General features: G+C 35.5%; 2 protein-coding genes across 4 annotated transcripts in view; one reads left to right on the forward strand and one right to left on the reverse strand.

Moving 5' to 3' along the window:
• Position 1: 1 nt before the first annotated feature.
• hspbap1 (hspb associated protein 1) lies at positions 2-10435 on the reverse strand. 3 transcript variants are annotated; one of them, XM_084122498.1, is made up of 8 exons: positions 10368-10435; positions 9857-10038; positions 8341-8525; positions 7231-7367; positions 4614-4785; positions 2076-2159; positions 934-1044; positions 2-523 (listed from the first exon to the last, which is right to left on the reverse strand). In XM_084122498.1, the coding sequence occupies exons 1-8, from the start codon at positions 10430-10432 to the stop codon at positions 44-46; spliced, it is 1416 nt and encodes a 471-aa protein (XP_083978624.1). In that variant the 5' UTR covers positions 10433-10435; the 3' UTR covers positions 2-43. The 3 variants fall into 3 exon arrangements, with proteins under 3 accessions (XP_083978624.1, XP_083978626.1, XP_083978625.1); XM_084122500.1 differs by having other exon boundaries at positions 10379-10431; XM_084122499.1 differs by having other exon boundaries at positions 10302-10417.
• A 103-nt stretch (positions 10436-10538) lies between these two features.
• slc49a4 (solute carrier family 49 member 4) overlaps positions 10539-21505 on the forward strand; it is a 50347-nt gene continuing 39380 nt past the window's right edge. Inside the window, exons 1-2 of the mRNA XM_084121412.1 lie at positions 10539-10996; positions 14580-14673. Of these exons, the coding sequence (XP_083977538.1) occupies positions 10699-10996; positions 14580-14673 (392 nt within the window). The 5' untranslated portion in view covers positions 10539-10698. The remainder of the gene's footprint in view (positions 10997-14579; positions 14674-21505) is intronic.

Consider the following 21505-nt stretch of genomic DNA (forward strand, 5'->3'; position numbering starts at 1 on the left):
ATGGGATCTTTTATTTATAAAAGTACTGTTCATCCGGTATAAATTAAGACCGAAGTTCTCTTTGTCGGCACATGATTAGCCTTGTAACTTGAGCGATGACATCAGGGTGTACCAGGAACTCTAGCATGTCATTGGTGGATAGGTGCATACCAGCAGCTCCTTGTGAGGATCCTGGGCTTTCTACTTCCTGATGCCCATGCTGACCAGATCTCTGACAAAATTCACTGTCACTTCTCTGTTCTGGCTGTGAGGGGTCATTGTACTTGAAAGATGATGTGTCCTTTGGGCAGTTGCATTTAGGTTTCTGAGCCAAAGTAACAGGAATGAGATGAGGTCCGAAGGGAAGAACAAAAGTGGATGCTGGAGTCTTTAACTGTCCACTGGAATCACGTTTTCCCGCCTCTGCTCTAGGTTGGTCTGCAAGCAAGGACCAGCCTTCAGTGTCGTCTGTCCTCTTGTCCATACAGGCCTTTACTGCTAGGTTCAAATACTGCATGTTTTCATCATGAGAAGAAACTCTGTCCTAAGACACACAAAAAGATAACATACGGTGCAGTTAAGCAATATCATAAAAAAAAAATTCATTCTTTCACCTTTGTACTTCCAAACCCATAATCAACCTGTTTTTCACACAAAGCTATCATATGGCTTCAGAAGACTTAGAGTTCACAAATCATATCACTGTCATTCTGCCCTGCAGAGATGCTCAAAATGTCTCCTTTTAAAAAATAACACCACATGGGTTTGAAATTGCATATGTAAATATGACCTCATTATTCATGACATAAATATTCCCATAAGCGTCACTTTTAATGCATCCCTGCAGAATAAAAAAAAAAAAGATTTGCTGAACTTTCACTGCTTTATTGAGATTTCAGGCCAGTTCTTCAATAAATCTCTTCTCTTAAGCACTGTTCCATATGTTCTGAATACCTCAGTGGGATTGAGCCAGTGGTCGTCGTTGTCTAAGCTGGGGGCGCTTTTCAGGGCACACACAATGGCCTTAGTGAGAGCTTCTCCTACTCTGGCCTCATCGTCCATGTCCTACGGCAGAAAAAAAGAAAAGAAACCACCGCTTACATAAGCAACTTTTTCCTAAGAACCTGATTGAAGCACACATGAAAAAGAGTCAACTTGAGTAGTAAAATTTTTATACAATTGTAATCATCTAGATAGTTTGAGCAGTAGGGTTTGCTATGCATTATGGGAGCATTTACAGTAAATGGCAAAGTGGATAGCTAGCTCTCATCCTCTACAATTTAAGACCTTGGTGTTATTTTAGACAGCAGCCTGTCTTTTGAAAATCATATTTCCCGTGTTACAAAAACAGTGATCTTCCACCTTAGAAACATTGTCAAATTTATGGAAAATATTACCTACTGTTTTCATTATAGTAATGCACTAATAGGTGCTTGGTTTTCCTACATCCTCAAAAAATAAGCTTCAGTTAGTCCAACATTCAGCTGCTAAGAGTTCTAACCATGTCAAGGAAATATGATCATATTTACTTCCATATCGATTATAAAATATGCTTACCTATAAAGCCCTAAACAGTCTTCTATCACACTCTTTAAGGTCACAAAGCTCTATACTTTTGATAGTAGCAATAATATCAAAGTCTGCTAAAGGAGGTAGAGCTTTTACACATTTGACTCCTAAACTCTGGAATAGATTTAAAGTACAAGCATAAACTTGTACTTCAATTATATCTGATGAAATCGTACCAAATACGCAATCATATTTTGTATCCATAGTTTGGATCCAGCTTTGCAATGATTTCAGGCGATGACAACTCTGGATCAACATACAATATCCTTGTATTGTAATATTATCCTGATATTGTAATATTCACCTTATATTGTAGATTTAATTGCAGTCTAACATGTTCGTTGTGTCTTAACTGAATACATGAAGTAAACTAATGTACTAGCTAAGTATATTACTGCCATATGGACATTACTTTGATACACTCATGATAACAGAATGTTATTTCTAAATTTTAACACTGAAACTATAAAGCTTACAGAAAACAACAGAAATAAATCAGCAGAGTCATAAAGGCAAAAGTGGCTTACTATCTCAATCCAGGAGTTCACACTGACAGTCAATGGATCCACAGACTCCACATAGTGCCACCAGTGTCTGGGGACAAACAGAACCTGATGAAAGACAACAGCAGTCAGTCATTACTCTGATAGAAGATATTCATAACATGTCAAACAATGCCCTGAATTCAATGAACAAACAATAGGGTGCAAAAATCTGAGACCACTAATTAAAATGATTGTATTTTGTATTTTTAATAATATAATTATTATATTATATTAATAGTATATTAACATATTATAAAAAATCTGAAAAATCATGAATTATGAAAAATAAAAATTTGAGTGAAAGGTTGAATTATTAAGATGAATTTCAGATGATCTTAGTATTTTGTTTGTTCCTCTTTTGCTTTAATGACAGCAGCACTCAAGCGGCATTAACTCCAAAAATGTGTGTAAAATCTGATGATCATGTTCTTCAGCATGAAGAAGCCACATGCTCAGTGTCACAAATTTGACCTAGAAATAGAGCATGGTTATGGTTATCCTTGTAATTAATTACGCTGTTGCTGGGCCAAGATTATAGAACAAGAACAGCCAGCTTTGTGGTTAGGTCTTTGCCAACTTTAAATATCTTTAAGTACCGTCTAAAGTCACAACTGTTCTCTCTTGCATTTTAATACATTATATTAAAGGCTGTTTTATTGGTTTTTGTTCTGTTGTCTTTTTTTATTGTATTTATTCTTTTTTGATTATATTATGTGCAACTTACAGCACTTTAGAGTTTGGACAAAGTTTGGACTGTGTAGCCTGAAAGGTGCTTTAAACCATATATATATGTGCTCTATACATACATACATATATTATTATTATTTTTTATTTTTTTCATCTCAGAGTTTTGGACCAAACTGTACAGATGTAAAGTGCATATTGAAATACTATTTACCACAAGGTGGCAGCTGTGCTCTATATAACATCACATCATTTGGGTCATAAAAAAATCCATATCCAAGCAATATTTATAGCAATATTTTCACATACAGTGCTTTTTAATCTAAGCAAACTCTCTATCATAACAACAAAGGAATAAACAAACATTCAGCTAAAAACAGATCCATGAAAAAGAAAACAAACACTGAGTTAGTGTTCATGAAACAGACTGACATAAAAACATAATTTAAAGTGGCCACACAGTTAATGTGGTACTTTGTTCAAAAGAGAAAATTATATGGATAAAAATGTGTTTCCAACAGTGTTTCTTTAGTATTATTTACAGACTATCATAGTAAAGTTTTAGTAATTTTATGTGCTTTTGTCTAAAAAAAAATAATTAGAAAAAATATATTTTTTATTTCAGTTTTAGTTTTAATAATAGTAGAACTTCAACTCATTTTAGTTTTAGATCAGTTAATTTAAAATGTTTTTTACCTCTAACATTCCAGAACTCGAGGTACATTGTAAGTACCTTCTGTGATTTTTTCCCATGTGTTTGCAGTGAGAGGTAGTGGAGCAGCGTTAGCTGTCTCACAGAATGGAAGTTTGTGTCTCCCGTCTTCATTAGTATGCTGTGAAAAGTGTGAGTGCTCCCGGAGAGTACACTCGCAGTGTTGGACCGCCGCTAATTGCCTTGCCACCGTCTCGCCTCTCAAAGAGCTTGATCAGAGAGGTTTCACAATCCCTGCTGGAATCTGAAGGAGGGGGATGTGCTACAAAACATGCACACAGCTTTATTCTGCTGCTGTCTGATTCATCTACGCGTCGCTAAAATGCACACATAGGAGACCAACTGTTGTAATACAGGATCCAAAAAGACACTCAAGGAATGTTATGTCGAATGTTTTGGTATAGTGCCATCCATGACATCACTTGATGGTAATTTATGGACAAATCTCGACTTAATTGCACAACTGTACACTAGATTTCCTATGTGATATCTGGGATTCAAACAAGCCCTCTTTCGCTTGCAAACAACTTATGACAACGCATTTGAAATTAGCTTTGTAGGCAATATAATTTGTGATACATTCAAACAATTAAATCATTTTAATTTAATAATTAGCCAACAAATGTCCAGAACGTCTTTAATAGTGTTATAGTCCGCATATTTTTCACATTTGTGTTTTTTTTACACTTTTCTAAAATGTGGCAAAATTAGTGGTCTTAAAACATATTGTGTGGACACAGTGAATGTAGTACTAATCACCAAGGATAAAAATACTGTACTGTGACTGTACAATAATATAATTGTGTCTCTTATGACTATACAAGCTGTATACACAAGAGTTGTAAGATAAAGATAAATATTGTGCACCTTTTACGTCGCCATGTTGGATTTATGTTGCCATAAAATTATGAGTTAATTAATGAGTAAAAGGTAATCCCAGTGTAATTTTAATATAATTTATATAACATTAAAATGTTTATTAATATTTTTAATTAGCTTTTAATTTTCATTTCACTTCACTTTCACTTGTACTATTCAAAAATGTGGCTAGTAAAAATAAAGAATTAGTAGCTGTGACAAAATTTTTGACGGGAAGAAAAAGAAAAAAAATCATACAGGCCTACCTGACCAGGCTCCAGAGTAACAGTATGGACTCGAGCTCTTTTGAATGCTGGGAACTTTTTCAGGTCTGGATGGACCACGCTGACCTGGCTGAACACACTGGACTCCTCATATGGGATACGTGTTGGGTAGAGGCAGGGTGTGTCATCGGGAGGGAAGAGATGCCATCGTTTCCTGGTGAAAGAATGATTTTATTGTGATACCACTGAGATTTGCCTAAGGTCAAAGGTCAAATTCTCACCATTAACTAGATGCTTATTAGCATGCATATTACTAGGATATTGGCTGATTATTAGTACTTATAAAGCACATATTAATGCCTTATTCTGCATGACCATATTCTACATCCCTTAATCCTACCCGATACCTAAACTTAACAAATACCTTACTATTAATAAGCACTAATAGCAAAAGTCATAGTTAATAGTTAGTTAATAGTGAGAATTGGATCCTAATTAAAAGTGACCATATTTCATTGTATTATAGAAAGTTTCACAACAGGCACATTTTTTTTTTCCATAGATTATATTTTCCCTGTATGCTGCCTTTCATGTCACGGCAGCGCTAATCAAACAACTGCGATTGAGATGAATGGGAATTTTAATGGTTAGCTTTCAGCTGTGTCAGGACGTCAGTTTCTAGAGGAAATATTTTCAGCATGCAGGTTGCATACTGAAGGCGCCAGCCGAGCAACTACCATTGAGATGAATGGGAATGCTTACGGATTAGCTAGTTTTCTCAAAGTGATATGGGTCTACTTGCAAGAGGTATTATACAATACTGTGATTTCTGTGGCAGGCCATCTTGACACGAGGAGTCTCAATAAGCAATTACAGAGACAAGACAAGCTTCACAAAGAGATAAGATGGAGGAAGAGGTTCTTTGTTGTCAGGTTAGCTTCTCTCGATGGAGCAAATAACATATCTCAATAGCTGTTCACATCACTACACTTTCCGTTTATGACTCGCTCTTTCGAATGCAGAAGAAAAATGGCTTTCTTTCAACAGCTCAGGATTGGATCAGGAACCCTAACATAAGATGAGATACAGCTCTTGTCAATATTTGTAGAAATCACATGGTGTTCCTTTAAACCATGTTCATAGAATAAGCCAAATTGACAGTTTTGCTTGAGGCTTACAGCATCTTGCTCAGGGGTCTATCGACAGCTGGTCATCAAAAACTAGTTTCATCTCACATCAAACCATAAAATCAGAAGGGGTTATACAAGAGCAGAAAAATACAATATCAACATAGTAGTGTTATGGGTTCTTTTTTATTAAATGGTGACATTCACGACCTATAATTGATTTTCAGGTGCATTTAAGAGGGCATATTGTTTCTAACATATGTCAAATACTTAAATTGAATCTACTACCTACTACATGACAGATATTGCTAAAATAGGCGTCATGAGAAACTACACCTGTCTCTGTGGCAGTAAATAGCAAAAAAGGTTTAAATCTAACATTCTCTGACTGGCTTTTAAACAACATGGACTGGATGTCTTTGCTATTAAAAATTATATTTGTTAATTGAAGTAACACCGAAATAAAATAAAATATTAATTTTAAAATCAATTTATTGAACATACATTTTGAAATGCTGCCTTATCAATTAACTGAAATAAAATAAGTTTAAGATGAAGTACTAAAATTACTAAAACTGAAATACAAAAATAAAGCTAAATTGAAATATAAAAAATAAAAATGACAAAAGCACATAAGTGAACATGAAAACTGACAATATAGAAAAAAAAGCAAATTCAAAATATTCATTAATACTAAAATAACACTGACTGAAATGTAATAATCTTAGTAAACTGAATAGTTGCTAATATCTCGGGCTCGTTTGTCACTTTTGTAGACATTTTTGCCACAAAACCTGGTAATGTCAGTGATGTTGTGAGTCAATCTTTGAAATCAACACCCTTGGCTGGTTTTATGAAATCTAGTGTCAAAAATTTGGGTTTTGTATTAGAAAGTAACTTAAAAATGGATAGGCAAATAAACTAGTTGTAAGAACCAGTTTTTTTATTTATTTATGGCTTTTAGCTAAGTCTAAACCTTTTTAAACCTTTTATCAGGTGCTGAGAAAGCAATTACAGCTTTGGTCTTCACACGAATGGACTATTGTAACTCTCTTTTTTATGGCATTGATGCTAGATCACTAGCCCGCTTACAGAAAGTCCAAAATGCAGCGGCTATGATTAACAAGTCTGCCAAAAAATATCACTCTGTTACGCCGCTTTTAATCTCATTGAAATGGCTGCCTGTACGGTATAGAATTATGAATAAGATTCTCCTACTTGTTTTTAAGGCTCTTCACAATCAGGCAACTTTGTACATGTCCAACATGTTGTCAACATATACTCCCCCCAGATCCTTGAGATCAGAGAATCAGCATCTTCTATGTGTCACTATGTGTAGTACAAAAATATAAATTTCGAGTACGCCTGTGTCTGCTTTATGTGGTTCTATGTATTTTTTATCTCTATGTATTGATTGTTGTTCTTTATTGTAAAGCACTTTGGGCAACCCGTGTTGCATTAAACTGTGCTATATAAGAATGAATAAATGAAATGAAAAATGAAAAACAAAATTGTCTGACCCTGGTTCTTACCTGCCTTGGATCTGGAACACAAGATTGCAACCATATGAGTCAAGGTGACATGGAGTGTTAGCACCCTGTGTGCCAATCCAAAGCGTGCTGTCTCGTCCATCTCGGCCAGCAAAGCCAAAGTCAGACCACATCACATCCTGCAGTTATAATGTTTGTGTTTACAAAGAGCAAAAAACAACTTGATGTCAATTATTTCAATATAACAAACAAGAAACACTCAGAGATGCTGCCCTTGAAGGGAGATAATGGAACCATTACCATGTCCAGACGACTGTAAATGAGATGGTATGTAATCAAGCCCTCAGCAATGTTTAAATTACCCTATTCATCATTTAAGAAAGGCCCATGTCTGCTCCCGGTGCCCTAGCTGGCAGGGAGAATATTGGCACCTCATAAGCATTTATTATGATTTACAAAAACTGAAAGCTAGAAACAAACATTAGGTTATTGTTCCCTTGGCTGGGGAAAACAAAACAAAATAAATTGGCACAAAATATCATAAAATGTCTCCAGAATGACAATGATGTGCCATAGGATATGTTTTACTGAAATGATAAAACAGCTTGATTAATTGCTCTTCATATCTGTTATTACAAGTGTTGTGATAAATTTTCATGAGATGTTGTAATAACTCTAGGCTAATAAAGAGTTTCAGAGAGCTCATAAAATAAAGGTAAGCATCCTCGGGAGACAAGGCAATAGATACAAATGAATATTCGACTATGTTTATTGATCAAAGCTGATGTCATTGACGTGCCCTGTGTGCTGTAGAGCGCCACTTCATGACGCTCTCAAGCATAACTGGCATGCGGAAAAAAGGCAAATGGGTTAAAATGGTGCTTGATGAGGTCTGAGAGCATGATTGATGGTGAGAGGAAATTAGAAGAGTAGTGTTTTATTCAAATGGAGCTCACTTTAGCAACACTAGATTTTTTTAACTAGAATTTGTGATGGCAAAATGTATAGTTTAATCAATTATAAGAATACATAATACAATATATTGCATAATAATAATAATTGTAATAATGTAGTATTAGCAGTATTAAATGTTTGAAAAATATGAATACAATCTGATTGTAAAGCAATGGAAAGTGAATTCACAAGGTTTACCTGAAAGACGGCAGGTTTGTCCTGAAAAAGCTGGGTAATGTACTTGTAATCAGCATAAGCCCAGAATTCCTTGCAGTGATAGTCAGAAAATGGCCCAACAAGTGATTCACCCTCATTGGTAGTCCAGGACAGAAACTCTTTAACAGTTGCTTCAATGAAGGAGCACTCCGTTTCAAAAAGAGGAGCTGGTGCAAACAAAGTGAAACAAAGTAATTAAAGAGAAAGAGAGTCTCTCCACAGAAATTTTCTAAGCGGGTTTATTCAAAATGCATGAACTGGAAAAGCCTTTGATAATGTAAAATTATATTAGGCAAATGAACTGTATTTTGTAAGAGGCAACATATACTGAAATGGTTTACTTTTCATATAATAGCATGATATCAGTTTGTTTGATTTGAAGTCATAAAAACTGCAAGTAAATCTATCACTGAAAATTGTTGCTTAAAATAGTTGGTAACTCTTTACAATAAGGTTAATTAGTTAACATTAGTTAATGTATTAGCTAACATGAACTAACAATGAGCAATACATTTGTTACTGTATTAATTAATAAAAGTATAGCTATTCATTGTTTATTCATGTTAGTTCACAGTGCATTAACTAATGTTTACAAAAACAACCGTTGATTTTAATAATGTATTAGTAAATGTTAAAATTAACATTAACTAAGATCAATAAACGCTGTAGAAGTATTGTTCATTCTTAGTTCATGTTAACTAAGGTAGTTAACTAATGTTAACTAATGAACCTTACTGTAAAGTGTAACCAAATAGTTTTAGAGCTATAGTGTTGTCACAATCCTGTCTCTGCTCTTCACCTGCATTTCCCTTCAGTAAAAGCTAAAACAGCCTTCATGGATTGTCCATGGATTGTTGCCATTGGTTTGCCAGAAGTGCCAAAGGCATTTACACATGTAATGGCAAGGTTCCCATTGTTACCAAAAGTTTCTGCAGGCACACTATTATCATTTTTCAAATCCACCAATTAACCTCGAAATAAACTTTTCTTCAAATAAAGTCTGTCAAACTGCACCTTAGGATAGAAGGCATCTTCTTACAGAAACAATGTGTTTTATGTTGACAACATTGTATTGAACAAGACTGTCTATGTTACTCATAAAGTATTCTAAAAAAAAATAAATAATAATTATGCCATTTACACCACCTTCAGAAAGTATTCACATTGCGAACATATATAGTGTGATTTCTCAAGACAGTTGTCTACCTCACCAAAGGTTGTAAAAACAAAGGGGAGGAATACTCTTGAGAAATTGTAGGACACTACATGGGTGTTGTCTCTTAGCAAGTAACTAAACAACATTATGTGTTGCTTGGGATACCTATTCCTATTCCTGGAAATCTACCTTCATGGATTTAAGTCCAACCCTCTTCTAAAATACCTACCCGTCAATTAAATTTAGAAAAATTAATGTCCTGATTATGTTTAAAAAAATATGTTTTGGACAAATGCAGTTATTTTACTCTAATGAGCTTGCTGTTTAATGTTTGTGGCTTACCCATATCCTCATTCCTTTTTCCAATACGGAATCGTACCCTCTCTGTAAGGAAAGTTGACAGGTGCTCCACAGTCCAGTGTAATGCTGGCCAGTCTTTGGTCATGTTCAGGAACACAGCTGGTTTCTGTAGAAACTGGACAATCCTCCTCGCCTCTTCTGGGGTGAAAGGTTTCGAAGCCATTCTACAGAAAAGCATATAAGATGAGAATGATTAAGATAAGTAGATTCTGTCTTATACAACACATATTCAGTAATCTTTCAGATAAATGTAGGGGTTTAACTTTAAACCACTCAGATCATGAACATATATCACAGTGATTGATTGTGATAAAGAGAATCACAAAGTCAAATCCATAATCAAAGTCAAATCAATAGAACTGACATGTTCATATTAAAATGTAAAAACACATAGTCACTGCGTGTGCAGCATCTGTTTAAAACCTACATTTTTGCATCTACACACATGTAAACTCAACTAAAATCCATTTTCCAGCTAGTAAACAAAACTCACGTGAGACGTACCACTGTTTTTTCACACAACACATGGACACGAAACAACGGCCATGTTGGCTCCATAGAAGAGCTGAGGTCCCTTTAAGTTGATGAAATATATGATCCAACATGGAGAACAAAGACGTTCAGTTTCACACTTACGTCAATTCCGCCTCGACACAGCGCATGCGCATTAAAGTTTGGAGCGCTGCTGAGAGTGTCATCGGTTGTTTTTGTTTCGATGGGCAGCTGACAATTGAGCGACTGCCCTAGTTTTTTTTAACGTGTTATGTTATAGACGTTGGTGGATAGCATAAAGACATTTTAAAACGTGATACCACGTCTGTTCAATGGGTGCCGTGGAAAGCACCGAGGGGGAAAGGGAACCTTTGCTGGTTCCAGCCCAGCCGGCGACAAACACCACACAGCCTGTGTTCAGCAGGGTGTATGGGAGAAGATGGTTTGTTCTCACCATGTTTTCATTGTTGGCTTTCATGCAAGGACTGGTGTGGAACACCTGGGGCCCGATCCAGATCTCAGCCAAACATGTGTTCGAGTTCTCATCGACAGATATCGCGGTGCTGGTGATGTGGGGTCCAGTGGGCTTCATGCCTTGGCTGCTGTTTATTTGGTTGATGGATAAGAAAGGTGAGTTGTTTTGCTTTTTGTCTAGTGCCATGGCAACAATATCTGTAAATACAAACAAATGATGACAGATAAATTTGGCATTATTTAGATGGATGTATGTATTGTCTTGGATCATTCCACATAACTGAAGGCGTTTTAGTAAATAAGCAGAGCCTATATCATAATTTAAATGTCTAATGTACACATTTATGTTTTAACAAATTTGAGATGTCTGTGCAATTGTTTATATCTCTTTTATGCATGTTGTTCACTACAGAGAGGTCTTTCAGACCATTTTATGGGTGACGTATCCAAACTATAATTTGTAATTACCTTAAACCCTTAATCATAATTTTATACAACTGTCCTCTTTATATGTCATTGTGTTCTTTATAACAACATACATTTCTGACAAATGTGTTAAAGCCAAGTACCTTTTGAATATTTTATACTGACTTTTATTGGTGTGGCCTGGCCTGGCCAGATGTGTAACTTAAAGTACACCATTTTGGAAAAATAAAAAATGTTGCGAATTATTATGTTTTAGGCTATACAATGCTTTATGTGGGTTAGCTGAACAGGATGCCACACATAAGGACTCATTACCTCATTTGAAATAAAGTAATAGTCATTAAAAGGTAATTCATCACGTGTTAGGCCACAAAACCAGTTCCCTAACATCATATGACACAAGTCATTATGTAAGCCTGGTGTCATTAGATGCATTTTTTGTATTCATGCTTGCCATGCCAATTTAATGAAGTTGAGGAAAATACAGACTTAGAAGCCTTGAATGAAATGTGAAACAAACATTAAGAATATATAACAGTAAAATGGAGGTTAATTATGTCCTATCATGTTCTTCATATTGTTTGTTAATTTTTAGGAAACCTTCACATTATAGAATCTCAATTCCTTTTTCTGATATTTCATAAACTTCAAATTAGATATTTTGAGGGGAGCCCCTGTTTGCCAAGATATAGGCAAATATTGAACCTAAATTTGTTTCTGTTATTCATACAAATTTAAATTATGGATTCTACACCAAAAATCAAGTTGGTCAGGAGCCATCTGAAGGAACACGTATAATAAACACTGAGCTCACCCAAAAATGAAAATTATAGTGATGCACCACAAGAAATTTTTCCCGAAACCAGTTTTAATTGAACCAAAAACTGAAACCGCTGAATAAATTTGGTCATTGGGTATTTCAAATCAGTATGCTGTTCAGTGCGTTGTTCATTGGTGATAAACCAGTCGTAGTAAAGTAAAGCCATTTTCGATATTTCAAATGAACAAATTTTAGCCTACACATTGCTGCTACTCTAAGCTAGCATCATTGTTGGTCACAGTGAAGTGCGTCTACACTGCTAACACGTGTACCTTTTGTAACTTTTTCATGTTGTGTGCACAAAATAGACGCTGACACAGTCAAAATTCATTGAAGAAGAGCAAATCGTTTCGGTCAATGAGCCCTCCAAAGATATTGTTGACAAAAAGGACAGAAAACCTCTAAGAACAAGAACTTACACCATGTGTTCTGAATAAGAACACAAATGGTTTTAGAACTTCTGCAGAGAAGAAGACAACAGCTTTGATTTCAATCTTTTCCTCACACAAAGTTATCATATGACTTCAAATGTTATAAAAGGTGCATTCACACCATGTCGTAATTACCGCAATTACGTGATTTTAACTTGTAAAAAGCGATCATGTCCTTGTAGACCTCATAAGCTCGTAAGATTGGAATTGTCTGAGACCTGTGACTGCTGTACCAGATTCATTTAGGCGTTGATAGTGGTGCCATAGAAACATAATTTTGAGTACGTAAACAGTTCTGAATATAATGTCACGTTGTCATTTTGAGACGTGAATGCAGCAATAGACATCATTTATGGTGTTTATTGCATGGACATATCCTTATATGGTAATCGTTGCATAAAGATTATGTTTCACATAAAAAATAACAGTATTCTGGTTTCAAAGGACATGAAGGGGAGTAAATAATGTTGAGTGAACTGTCCCTTTAACATAAGAATCATTGTGTGAGGAATCTGTTTTTGAGCCTTGTAAATTAAATTTTCAAGCCTTCCTCAAAAACCACTCACGTGGTTTGCATTTGGAAAAAGTGCGTTTGGTCAAACAGGACAGAAAGCTTGTGTTTTTAAAACTTCCCCACTGCCTTTCACTTTATCTTACCTGGAAATAAGGTGCATTTTCAGATATCTCAAAGACTTGATAATGTCAAACAAATGTTTTCAGCCCTCAGTTTCCCCGTGTTTACACCTCATTCATTAGCTTATACACCTAGTCTCCGGCTGGATGACTCCGACTTCCAACCAGATGGAACTGGATAAATATTCTGAATGTTCTGATCCAATCTGACTTCTGACCTTAGTGACCAATAATGCTGCCTGAATCATAATCATACACTGTTCGCTCGTTGGCCAGTTCTCCTGGACCAGACTGGCCCAGACTGAGCCTGGTTTCTCCCAAGGTTTTTTTAGTTCCTTGCCACTGTTGCCTTAGCTTTTGGCTTGCTTAGTTGGGGACATTTAATATTCAACAATATTATTGATCTGCTTTACTTAAGGTGGATGATGACGCAATTTTCTTCTAGAAACAAACTTTGTTGTATTATTTTCATGTTATCACTGTGAAGCTGCACAATGGTTACAATCTGTATTGTAAAAAGCGTTATATAAATAAAGGTGACTTGACCTGACTTGACTAGTCAAGGTTTCAGTTCTGTTTATTAATACATTAACACACTTTATTTGGTATCTTTGAAAAGAAAGTGCATGTTCTTTTGTAAATATATGATGGAAAATGCTTCCAACCACATTTTCACTCTTTATCCTAAATGGGAGCATTTCACCTTCCCTTTTGTACTCAACACGAAAGCAATTGCCACAGGCTGTGAAAACCATGTCTGCCAAAAACCACAGTTCGCAGTTTCTATATTAAACTCAAAAACAGTTGTAAAGATCATGTTTCATGAGTCCAGGAAAATGCTTTTCATTATGCATCCTGGACAAACAAACATTTGTTTTGTCACCAATAAATCATATTTAATTATTTTTGATGGTTAAAAAAAAAAAAAACATCAAAAATGATCATCTTCTCTGATTTCCTAATCCTAATATCTTCAAGATAAGCCTGCATAATTTGCCAGGATCTCGGAGATGGATCTACATTAACGACTAATCTCATCAGTTAGGCTAATTAAAGGTCCCATATTGTCAGAACTGAAATTTCCTGGCTTTTTTTTCATGATAACAGAGGTCTAGGGGCTATGAAACTACCATATAAGTTTCAAAACAGTCAATCCACAGACAAATGCACACAGCCAGCATAAAGTAGCTGTACCTTTTCACGAGCTGTTGTGACTTCCGTATAAATGTGATGTCAGAACTACTCAGTCACCACCCTGAGCGCTGCCCACCATGGTTTTTGGTACTTATACCACAAATATATATTCTTAAGGACATCAAAACCTAAAATAAAACTTCAGAAAGGTATACAATATGGGACCTTTAAAGCTTACAAGATATTATATCTGTCTGATGTGTCTTCTTTCCTTCTTCTCTGTCTTGTGCCAAAGGTTTGCGAGCATCTCTGCTGCTGTCAGGGTTCTTCATGGTGCTGGGCGCAGCGCTTCGAAGTGTGCCCCTCAAAGACCTGCACTACAGACGCTTGTAAGACTCACACAGTATTACACAATAAGTTACACTATATGAAGCATCTTTTATTCAACAAAAAAACTCTGCTTAGCCAAACCTGCTTTCACTATATGTTGGTTCCTCATCGTCACTTGCATAATTATGCAATTCCTCATTTCCCAATGAGATCATTCATGAGAAGATCAGAGATTACTTTCCAAACATCTTGAATTGCCCAACATTGTAAGTGCTTTTATTACAATAAAATTGTTGTGCACATTGTTGTGGCAGCATGGTGTATTTAAAGTCAGCTACTTTCTAAATAGATAATCATCTTAATGATCTTATTGTGATCAATTCATATGTTCAATTTACTTGACCTCATAAGTTTTAATCAGAATCTCATAACCTGATCTTCTGGTGAAATGAGACACTTCTCTCTGGTACATATGACAGACTTGGATGGATGGAAGCAATTCCCGCCCTATATTTCACTTGGATGTGTATCACAATATGGAAGAAGAGATCTGTCGCAGTTTTCGTTACGTCGCACCTTTAAAGGGATAGTTCACCCAAAAATTAAAATTCTGTCATCATTTTCTCACCTTCAAGTTGTTCCAAACCGGTATGATTTCTTTTCTTCTGCTGAACACAAAAGAAGATATTTTAAAGAAGGTTGGTAATTAAACAGTTGCTGGTCCCCATTGACTTCCATAGTATTTTTGTTTTCCTACTATGGAAGTCAATGGGGTCCATCAGTCGTTTGGTTACCGACTTTCTTCAAAATATCTTCTTTTGTGTTCAGCAGAAGAAAGAAAGTCATACAGGTTTGGAACAACTTGAGGAAGAGTAAATGATGACAGCATTTTCATTTTTGGGTGAACTATCCCTTTAAAGGTCCTTTAGAAAATGTTGATGCTGTAGTATTTTTTTTATGCTGTAGCGGACAATGTTGTCCTGTCTTTCTAAACTTTTCTTTAGGTTGGTGGCACATTTTAATGGTCATTTGTACTTGTGTATTTGACTGTTTGAGGTCTAAATGAGCACATCTAAAGAAATAGTGTTGACAGCCTGTGTTTTATGCCTTGAATACCCATATTTTTTTGTATAATTATGGCTTTTGTGATCTAGCTGTATTTGTGTGGTTAGATGTAGTTGTCAACCGATTGTTCATTTCATCAGTTCAATACTGCTATCTAGAGAGCAGGGTGGCCAATATATAAATACAATTTAACAATAATAAATGTATTTTTCACAATATGCCGACTTGAAATGCGCCGCCACACATAAGTGAAATTGTGTTATTCATTGGCAAAAGTGCAGGTTACTGCTGCATGGTTGTACCACTGTAAAGATGTGACCTTTTCATTTGTTTAAATACATAGTGGTGGCAGACTCTAACAGGACGACTGTGCTCTGTTTGCTTTAGATTAGGATTCTTTTACCTGTAAAATTGAATGTTCCTGTCCTCTACTGTGCTTTGTGTCCTCTTTCCATTTTCTCTCGCTCCTTATCTCTTTAAGCTTTTTCATTCACACTTGGCTAACATCAGCACATAAAGAAATAACTATAGCAAACTTCTCGTTGCACTTGCGAGAAAAGGAAACAAACCTTTTTATTATTATTAGTTTTGACAAAGAGCTAACTACACTCCAATGGACATTTAAGCAAGGTTATTTAAATCACGTTGGGTGCATGTAACTTTGTTAGAATGGCTATTTTAATTTAAAAAAAAACGGACAATACAAAACTACATTATAAGACATCAAGGATTATAAATCATATTTTTTATTGAGGAATATTATTCATTCATTGAATTTAGAGAAGTTGGGTCTGGTTGTGGTCTGCTGAAAATGCACTATAATGCAGATTGACACTCTCTTATCTGTATCTGATTTATGTTATTTCCCATTTTTATTAAAGCATCGGATAAACGTGTGTAGTTAGAAGGGCCAATTTCCATACAAGTACATTCTTTTTCAACTTAACATTATGATAATTCTTATTTTTTGTTTGCTGATTAGTTACTTGGATGAAATAAGGCTATGTAGCTTAGTTTCACAGCTCCTACAAAACTGGAACAGACAGTGACACATTGACCTTCTCGGTTATATAATCTGAAATTGTGTATTTGCTTGATATAACAGGAAAAGCTTTTTAGGATGGTTACATGAGAGAGAGAAAGCAGAGGTTATGTTGATTGTTTTATATATTTATATATTGTATCACAAGCACATTTAAACACAAAGATACATTGCAAGCAGCTATTGCCTGCAGTGACTGTTAATGTAATGGCTGATTTCAGCACGGGGGCACTTAATGTGTTGAGTCTATTGATTCATACAAAGTGAATTGACTCTGTCGTGTGTTATATATTTTAGATGGCCAGTACAGCTAATGATGTATTGTTTAAATACATTTACAGTTTACACCATCAGCAAACATTAAGTAGACTGTCTTCTCTCTGTGTAATAATAATGATTAAATCTCACATGTAGGCTTTATTAAAATTAGCAGTTGGTAGAACTGTAAAAGTACTTTTTATTTGTATTTATTTTGTCCAGCCTTTTTACATTCACTTCAGACACAACTGATATCTGTGTACATTAATCCCTGCCCTAAATACATTTTTGTTTTTTTTAATAAATTTTTTATTTATAAAATTCATGGGACAGAGGTTAAAAACCAGTTTCTATGCTCCCATTTCTGTGTTCGAAATTCTGTTTCCACTGTGAGTTTTAGTGCGAGCTCATGTAGGCATGTCTGCCCCAAAATACAACATTAAAAAGCTATCTTTGTGGGCAAACGTGTTGCCCTGGCCTTGTGGTGGCTTGGAATTCCAAGGGAAATCGGATATATGTGTTTAGAAGTAGGTCAGATGTCCTGATGTCGGATATGTATCTGATTTAAAACAACATTTGAAAGTGGCTCAGAAAGGATGCTATTTTTTTTTTTTACATGTGCAACAAATTCCGATCCATGTGTAAACAGCCTAGACCCCATAACTTGCACACTGCTTCCTTTGAGAGTTAAACACTGCCTGAGTCATTAGATACGTTTGTTGCAACTATAAAAGCTGGGAATATGGAGTGCTACTGAAAGCCTCTGGTTAAGCTCAGATCACGGACACTTAAAAGGTGTTAGGTAGAAGGAGGCCATACAACTGCATCATGGCGTGGTGACTTTTGCTGTGAATTGAGCTACCACTAGGTGTCAGCACTCGCATTAATAAACTGTAAAAAGGTCCTCACTAAAATGTAACCATCTTGCATATCAAGTGATCTAGCATGTGACTGATGGTAATCATTGATATGCCACACTAGAAAGAGGCGTTCTGATCTGAATGTGCTGTTTTGTTTTAGAGTTCATGGTTTAAGGGTAAATTGGACAATATCAGATATCAGTTATATTAGCTCAGTTTGACGGCTTATATTGGAAGCATGTTTTTTTTTTTTTTTTTTTTTATCAAATAGAATACGTTTTTGTTTAAATAAACCAAAATCCAACCAACAATTAAAATAATGTCATTGTTTATTATTATTATTATTAATATATTTATATATATTTTTCTTTAACACAAAGCTCTTTTGAATACAGTAGTTCATAATGAGTACTAATGTCAATCAGTTTGTTCCTCCAACAAAGTTATCTTATGGCTTCAGAAGCCATGTGTCACATGGACCAGTTTTATGCTGCTTTTATGTTTTTGTTTTTTGTCCTTGAGACTTTGCTTGACTAATGTGATAACAATATGAACAGTGGTTGTATGCCAAAGACCAGTGTACAAATTCTTCTAAGTATATCTTTGTGTGTTCTATGGAGCAGCATGTGTTTGGAACGACAAGAAGAATAGTAAACAATGACATAATTTAAACTTCTGGGTGAACTGTTTCTTTAATCAGGCCCATTCATGGATATCTCAGATTTTTCAGTTACTTTTATTAACATAAATCTTTATTTAGAAGCTTTGGTTTGGTCTCGGAATGACTCTGTGCTGAGAATCAATCATGATAGAATTTTTTTTATTTTTTTACAATGGCGTTTGATTACAAATGTCAATTGTTGTTCTCAAATCAACAGTGATTGTGGTCGCAGCAGATGTTTTCCAATAGGAGACACACACAAATTAAAGGCTGTTTTTGGCAGTGAGGAAGAGTGACTTGGTTTGAGCCACAGTGTTCCTTGCAAGGCAAACTGAACTGACGTTTCAGGCAGTCTTTTTATTGAATACTATTTCTCTTTCCCTCTGTAGATTAAATGAAGGACATGATTATATCATGTCTTTATTGGCTGTGATTTTAAGGCTGACAGTATGGTTTAAATTCTCCCTAGTCCGTCTTTTATTTTGGACTTTTAGTTTAGTTTAGTATGACTTGAAATTTTGGCCATACCATTATTGGTTTTGTCAGTGTAAAGCACCCCATTTATAAAACATGTTACTCAGTCACTTTCATGGAGGTTATAAAATTTGCATTCGAATCCTGTTAGCCCAGCAGTTTTGAAAGAAAGCAGAGAATCCTCCCTTATATTGTTTGTGTCAGATCAGAATCATCTAAGGCTAAATTACCACTCCTCTGCTGCCCTTACATTTCTCTGTGCGTGAGACTCATTTCACCCTTTTTATCTCTTTAATTCTAAATCAAGGTTTAGCGGATTGTCGCCTGAAGAAATATAGCATAGGACACTGATTCTCAGCAAGTTTTGCTTCAAGACATCATGCTGCGACCCAACATGATATTAAAATTGTTAATCATACAAATGTCAACACAACTGGCCTTAAATCAAACATTAAAATATATTAATATTACCATGAACTCCTAAGAACAATATGTAAAATTGATGTGGCATGACATTTGATGTTGAAATTTTGATTCCTAGTAATTTAGTCACCTAGTATCTTTGTATTTTTTTATTGCACTCATTGATGTGGTCGGTTCAAGACAAATACTACTTTTTGCAGTAACTAGTAGTGTAACTAATTACTAATAAGATTTCAGTTATAATATTACAGTTACCATCCATAAAATAGCTTGTTACAACATTATTTTAGTTGCCTCAACCGATACTGATTTGAAATCCAACAATCCAATAATTCCTAGATTCATATACTTTCACGAATCATGACTCGTGCGCGTGACGTCACCATTGCACCAAGCTAGCTTGTAATATGGAAAAGCTTACATTCAGCGGCTGAAATATTGACATTACTTAGTTTGGATGACAAGAACAACATTGTCAAATGCAAGTTGTGGCATACTTTACTCTGGCATTTCATGGCTTGCCCATCCACATCCCTTTGATCCTGATATACATTCCCACCTATTATCAAAAAGCTTTCTCGAAAACAAAACAAGTTTCTTACGACCTTACGTGAATAATTTTGACAACATAGGCTACATCATGAGATATAATCATATATGAGTAACAGGTGAATTATAGATACAATTAGCATCAAACTACACATGACAATTGATGAGATAAATACTACGCTACTCAACTCACTGTAAACCACCATTGATTGCTTGTAATAATCTTCTTCTGAGTCATAACAGCGATCAGGGAACTGAGAATACAGGGCGACAGCACTGAAAGCGAATATTCTCACCAGATTGCATAATTCAGTGGAAAATTAATAGAAATGATGATTTGCTCTAAAGCAATATGAGCTAAATTATTAAAATATACCCTGCTAACATTCACAAAGAGGCTCACATCTGAAATCAGAATTTTGAGGGAAACTTTTGAGGAGAAGTTTCACTTGAATTGAGGTGACCTTGAATTGTCGCTACCAAGTTACCGTTCTGTTTGCACCAAAATCCTGTAGAACTTGATTAGAGCCTTAACACATCAATAATGTTTTTTTCCTCTCCTCTACAGGCTGATGAGCTTCAGATTGGAATTCGGTGGCCTTGATGTAGTAGACAATATCTGTAGTCATTCTTTGTACCAGAATTCTCATTGTTTCCAACCGTAATTGACAATCGTAATGTCATAATAATGATCGGCTCAAGGTGTAGGATTTAGAATAATCTACGATCCAATTATGAGCTACGTGAGAGGTCTCACAATGATTGCAATCAATGCAAATGTAGACCACTTCTTCTTATTCAGGAAAAAAATCCCACAGTGCACTCTGCTCCATTTCATTACAGGGAAGAGCACAAGCTTTAGCATGAATATAGTGTCACAGGAGCTAATGTCAGTCAAGAAACATGCTATAGGAATGCATAAACACCTTTCTGCAGAATCAGATGTCAACATACTTGAACAAAAGAGGGAAAAATAGTCGAGGGAGCTTTCACACAATATTTGATTGGGGATTGAGGAGAGCATTGCATGATCAGTGACTTAAACCAAAATCCTTTGCGGACTGTAAGGTTCAAGAGCCTATAAAGGGCTGTTTAAATGTTGTGTATGATGTGTACTGGCCAAACCAAATGCTGTTGTGAGCTGGTTTTAAAGTATACTATCAATTCTCCACTTAGTACATCTTCAGAGGTTTTTTACAGTCCCTCAGACACTCTTTCACAAGCCGCAGCGAAGAACTTCACTTCTTCATGAACACAAGAATAGACCTTTAAATATTTTGTTCAGTTTGACAATTTCTAGGAAGAAACTAGAAAAAAGCTTGACACAAGAAACCTCTTGATCTTTATGACAGTGATTATCATGAAGGTAAAAGAACATTTCGGTCTCGTTTTGTGTGCGTCTGGGCTGTAGAAAATGGAAAAGTATTTTAGTCACTCCATCTTCGTCAATGCTGAAGATCTATTCTGGAGACAAGCACTGCAGTGTTTACTCAGGCAGTTAGGCTATCACAAGTCACCCCACTGGGACTCAGTCATTCTGTCTCACAGATAAAGCTCTT

Source organism: Abramis brama (genome assembly GCF_963993115.1).
Source record: "Abramis brama genome assembly, chromosome: 8".
NCBI lineage: Eukaryota > Metazoa > Chordata > Actinopteri > Cypriniformes > Leuciscidae > Abramis > Abramis brama.

Bases quoted from the DNA above. Each gene is read 5' to 3' on its own strand.
- hspbap1 (XM_084122498.1), bottom strand. From the start codon at position 10,432: ATGGAGCCAACATGGCCGTTGTTTCGTGTCCATGTGTTGTGTGAAAAA. The intron at 4,786-7,230 runs GTAAGAACCAGG...TTCTTTCACCAG, and splicing joins GTGTTCCAGATCCAAGGCAG to GAAACGATGGCATCTCTTCC. The intron at 524-933 runs GTATTCAGAACA...TGTGTGTCTTAG, and splicing joins ACTGGCTCAATCCCACTGAG to GACAGAGTTTCTTCTCATGA.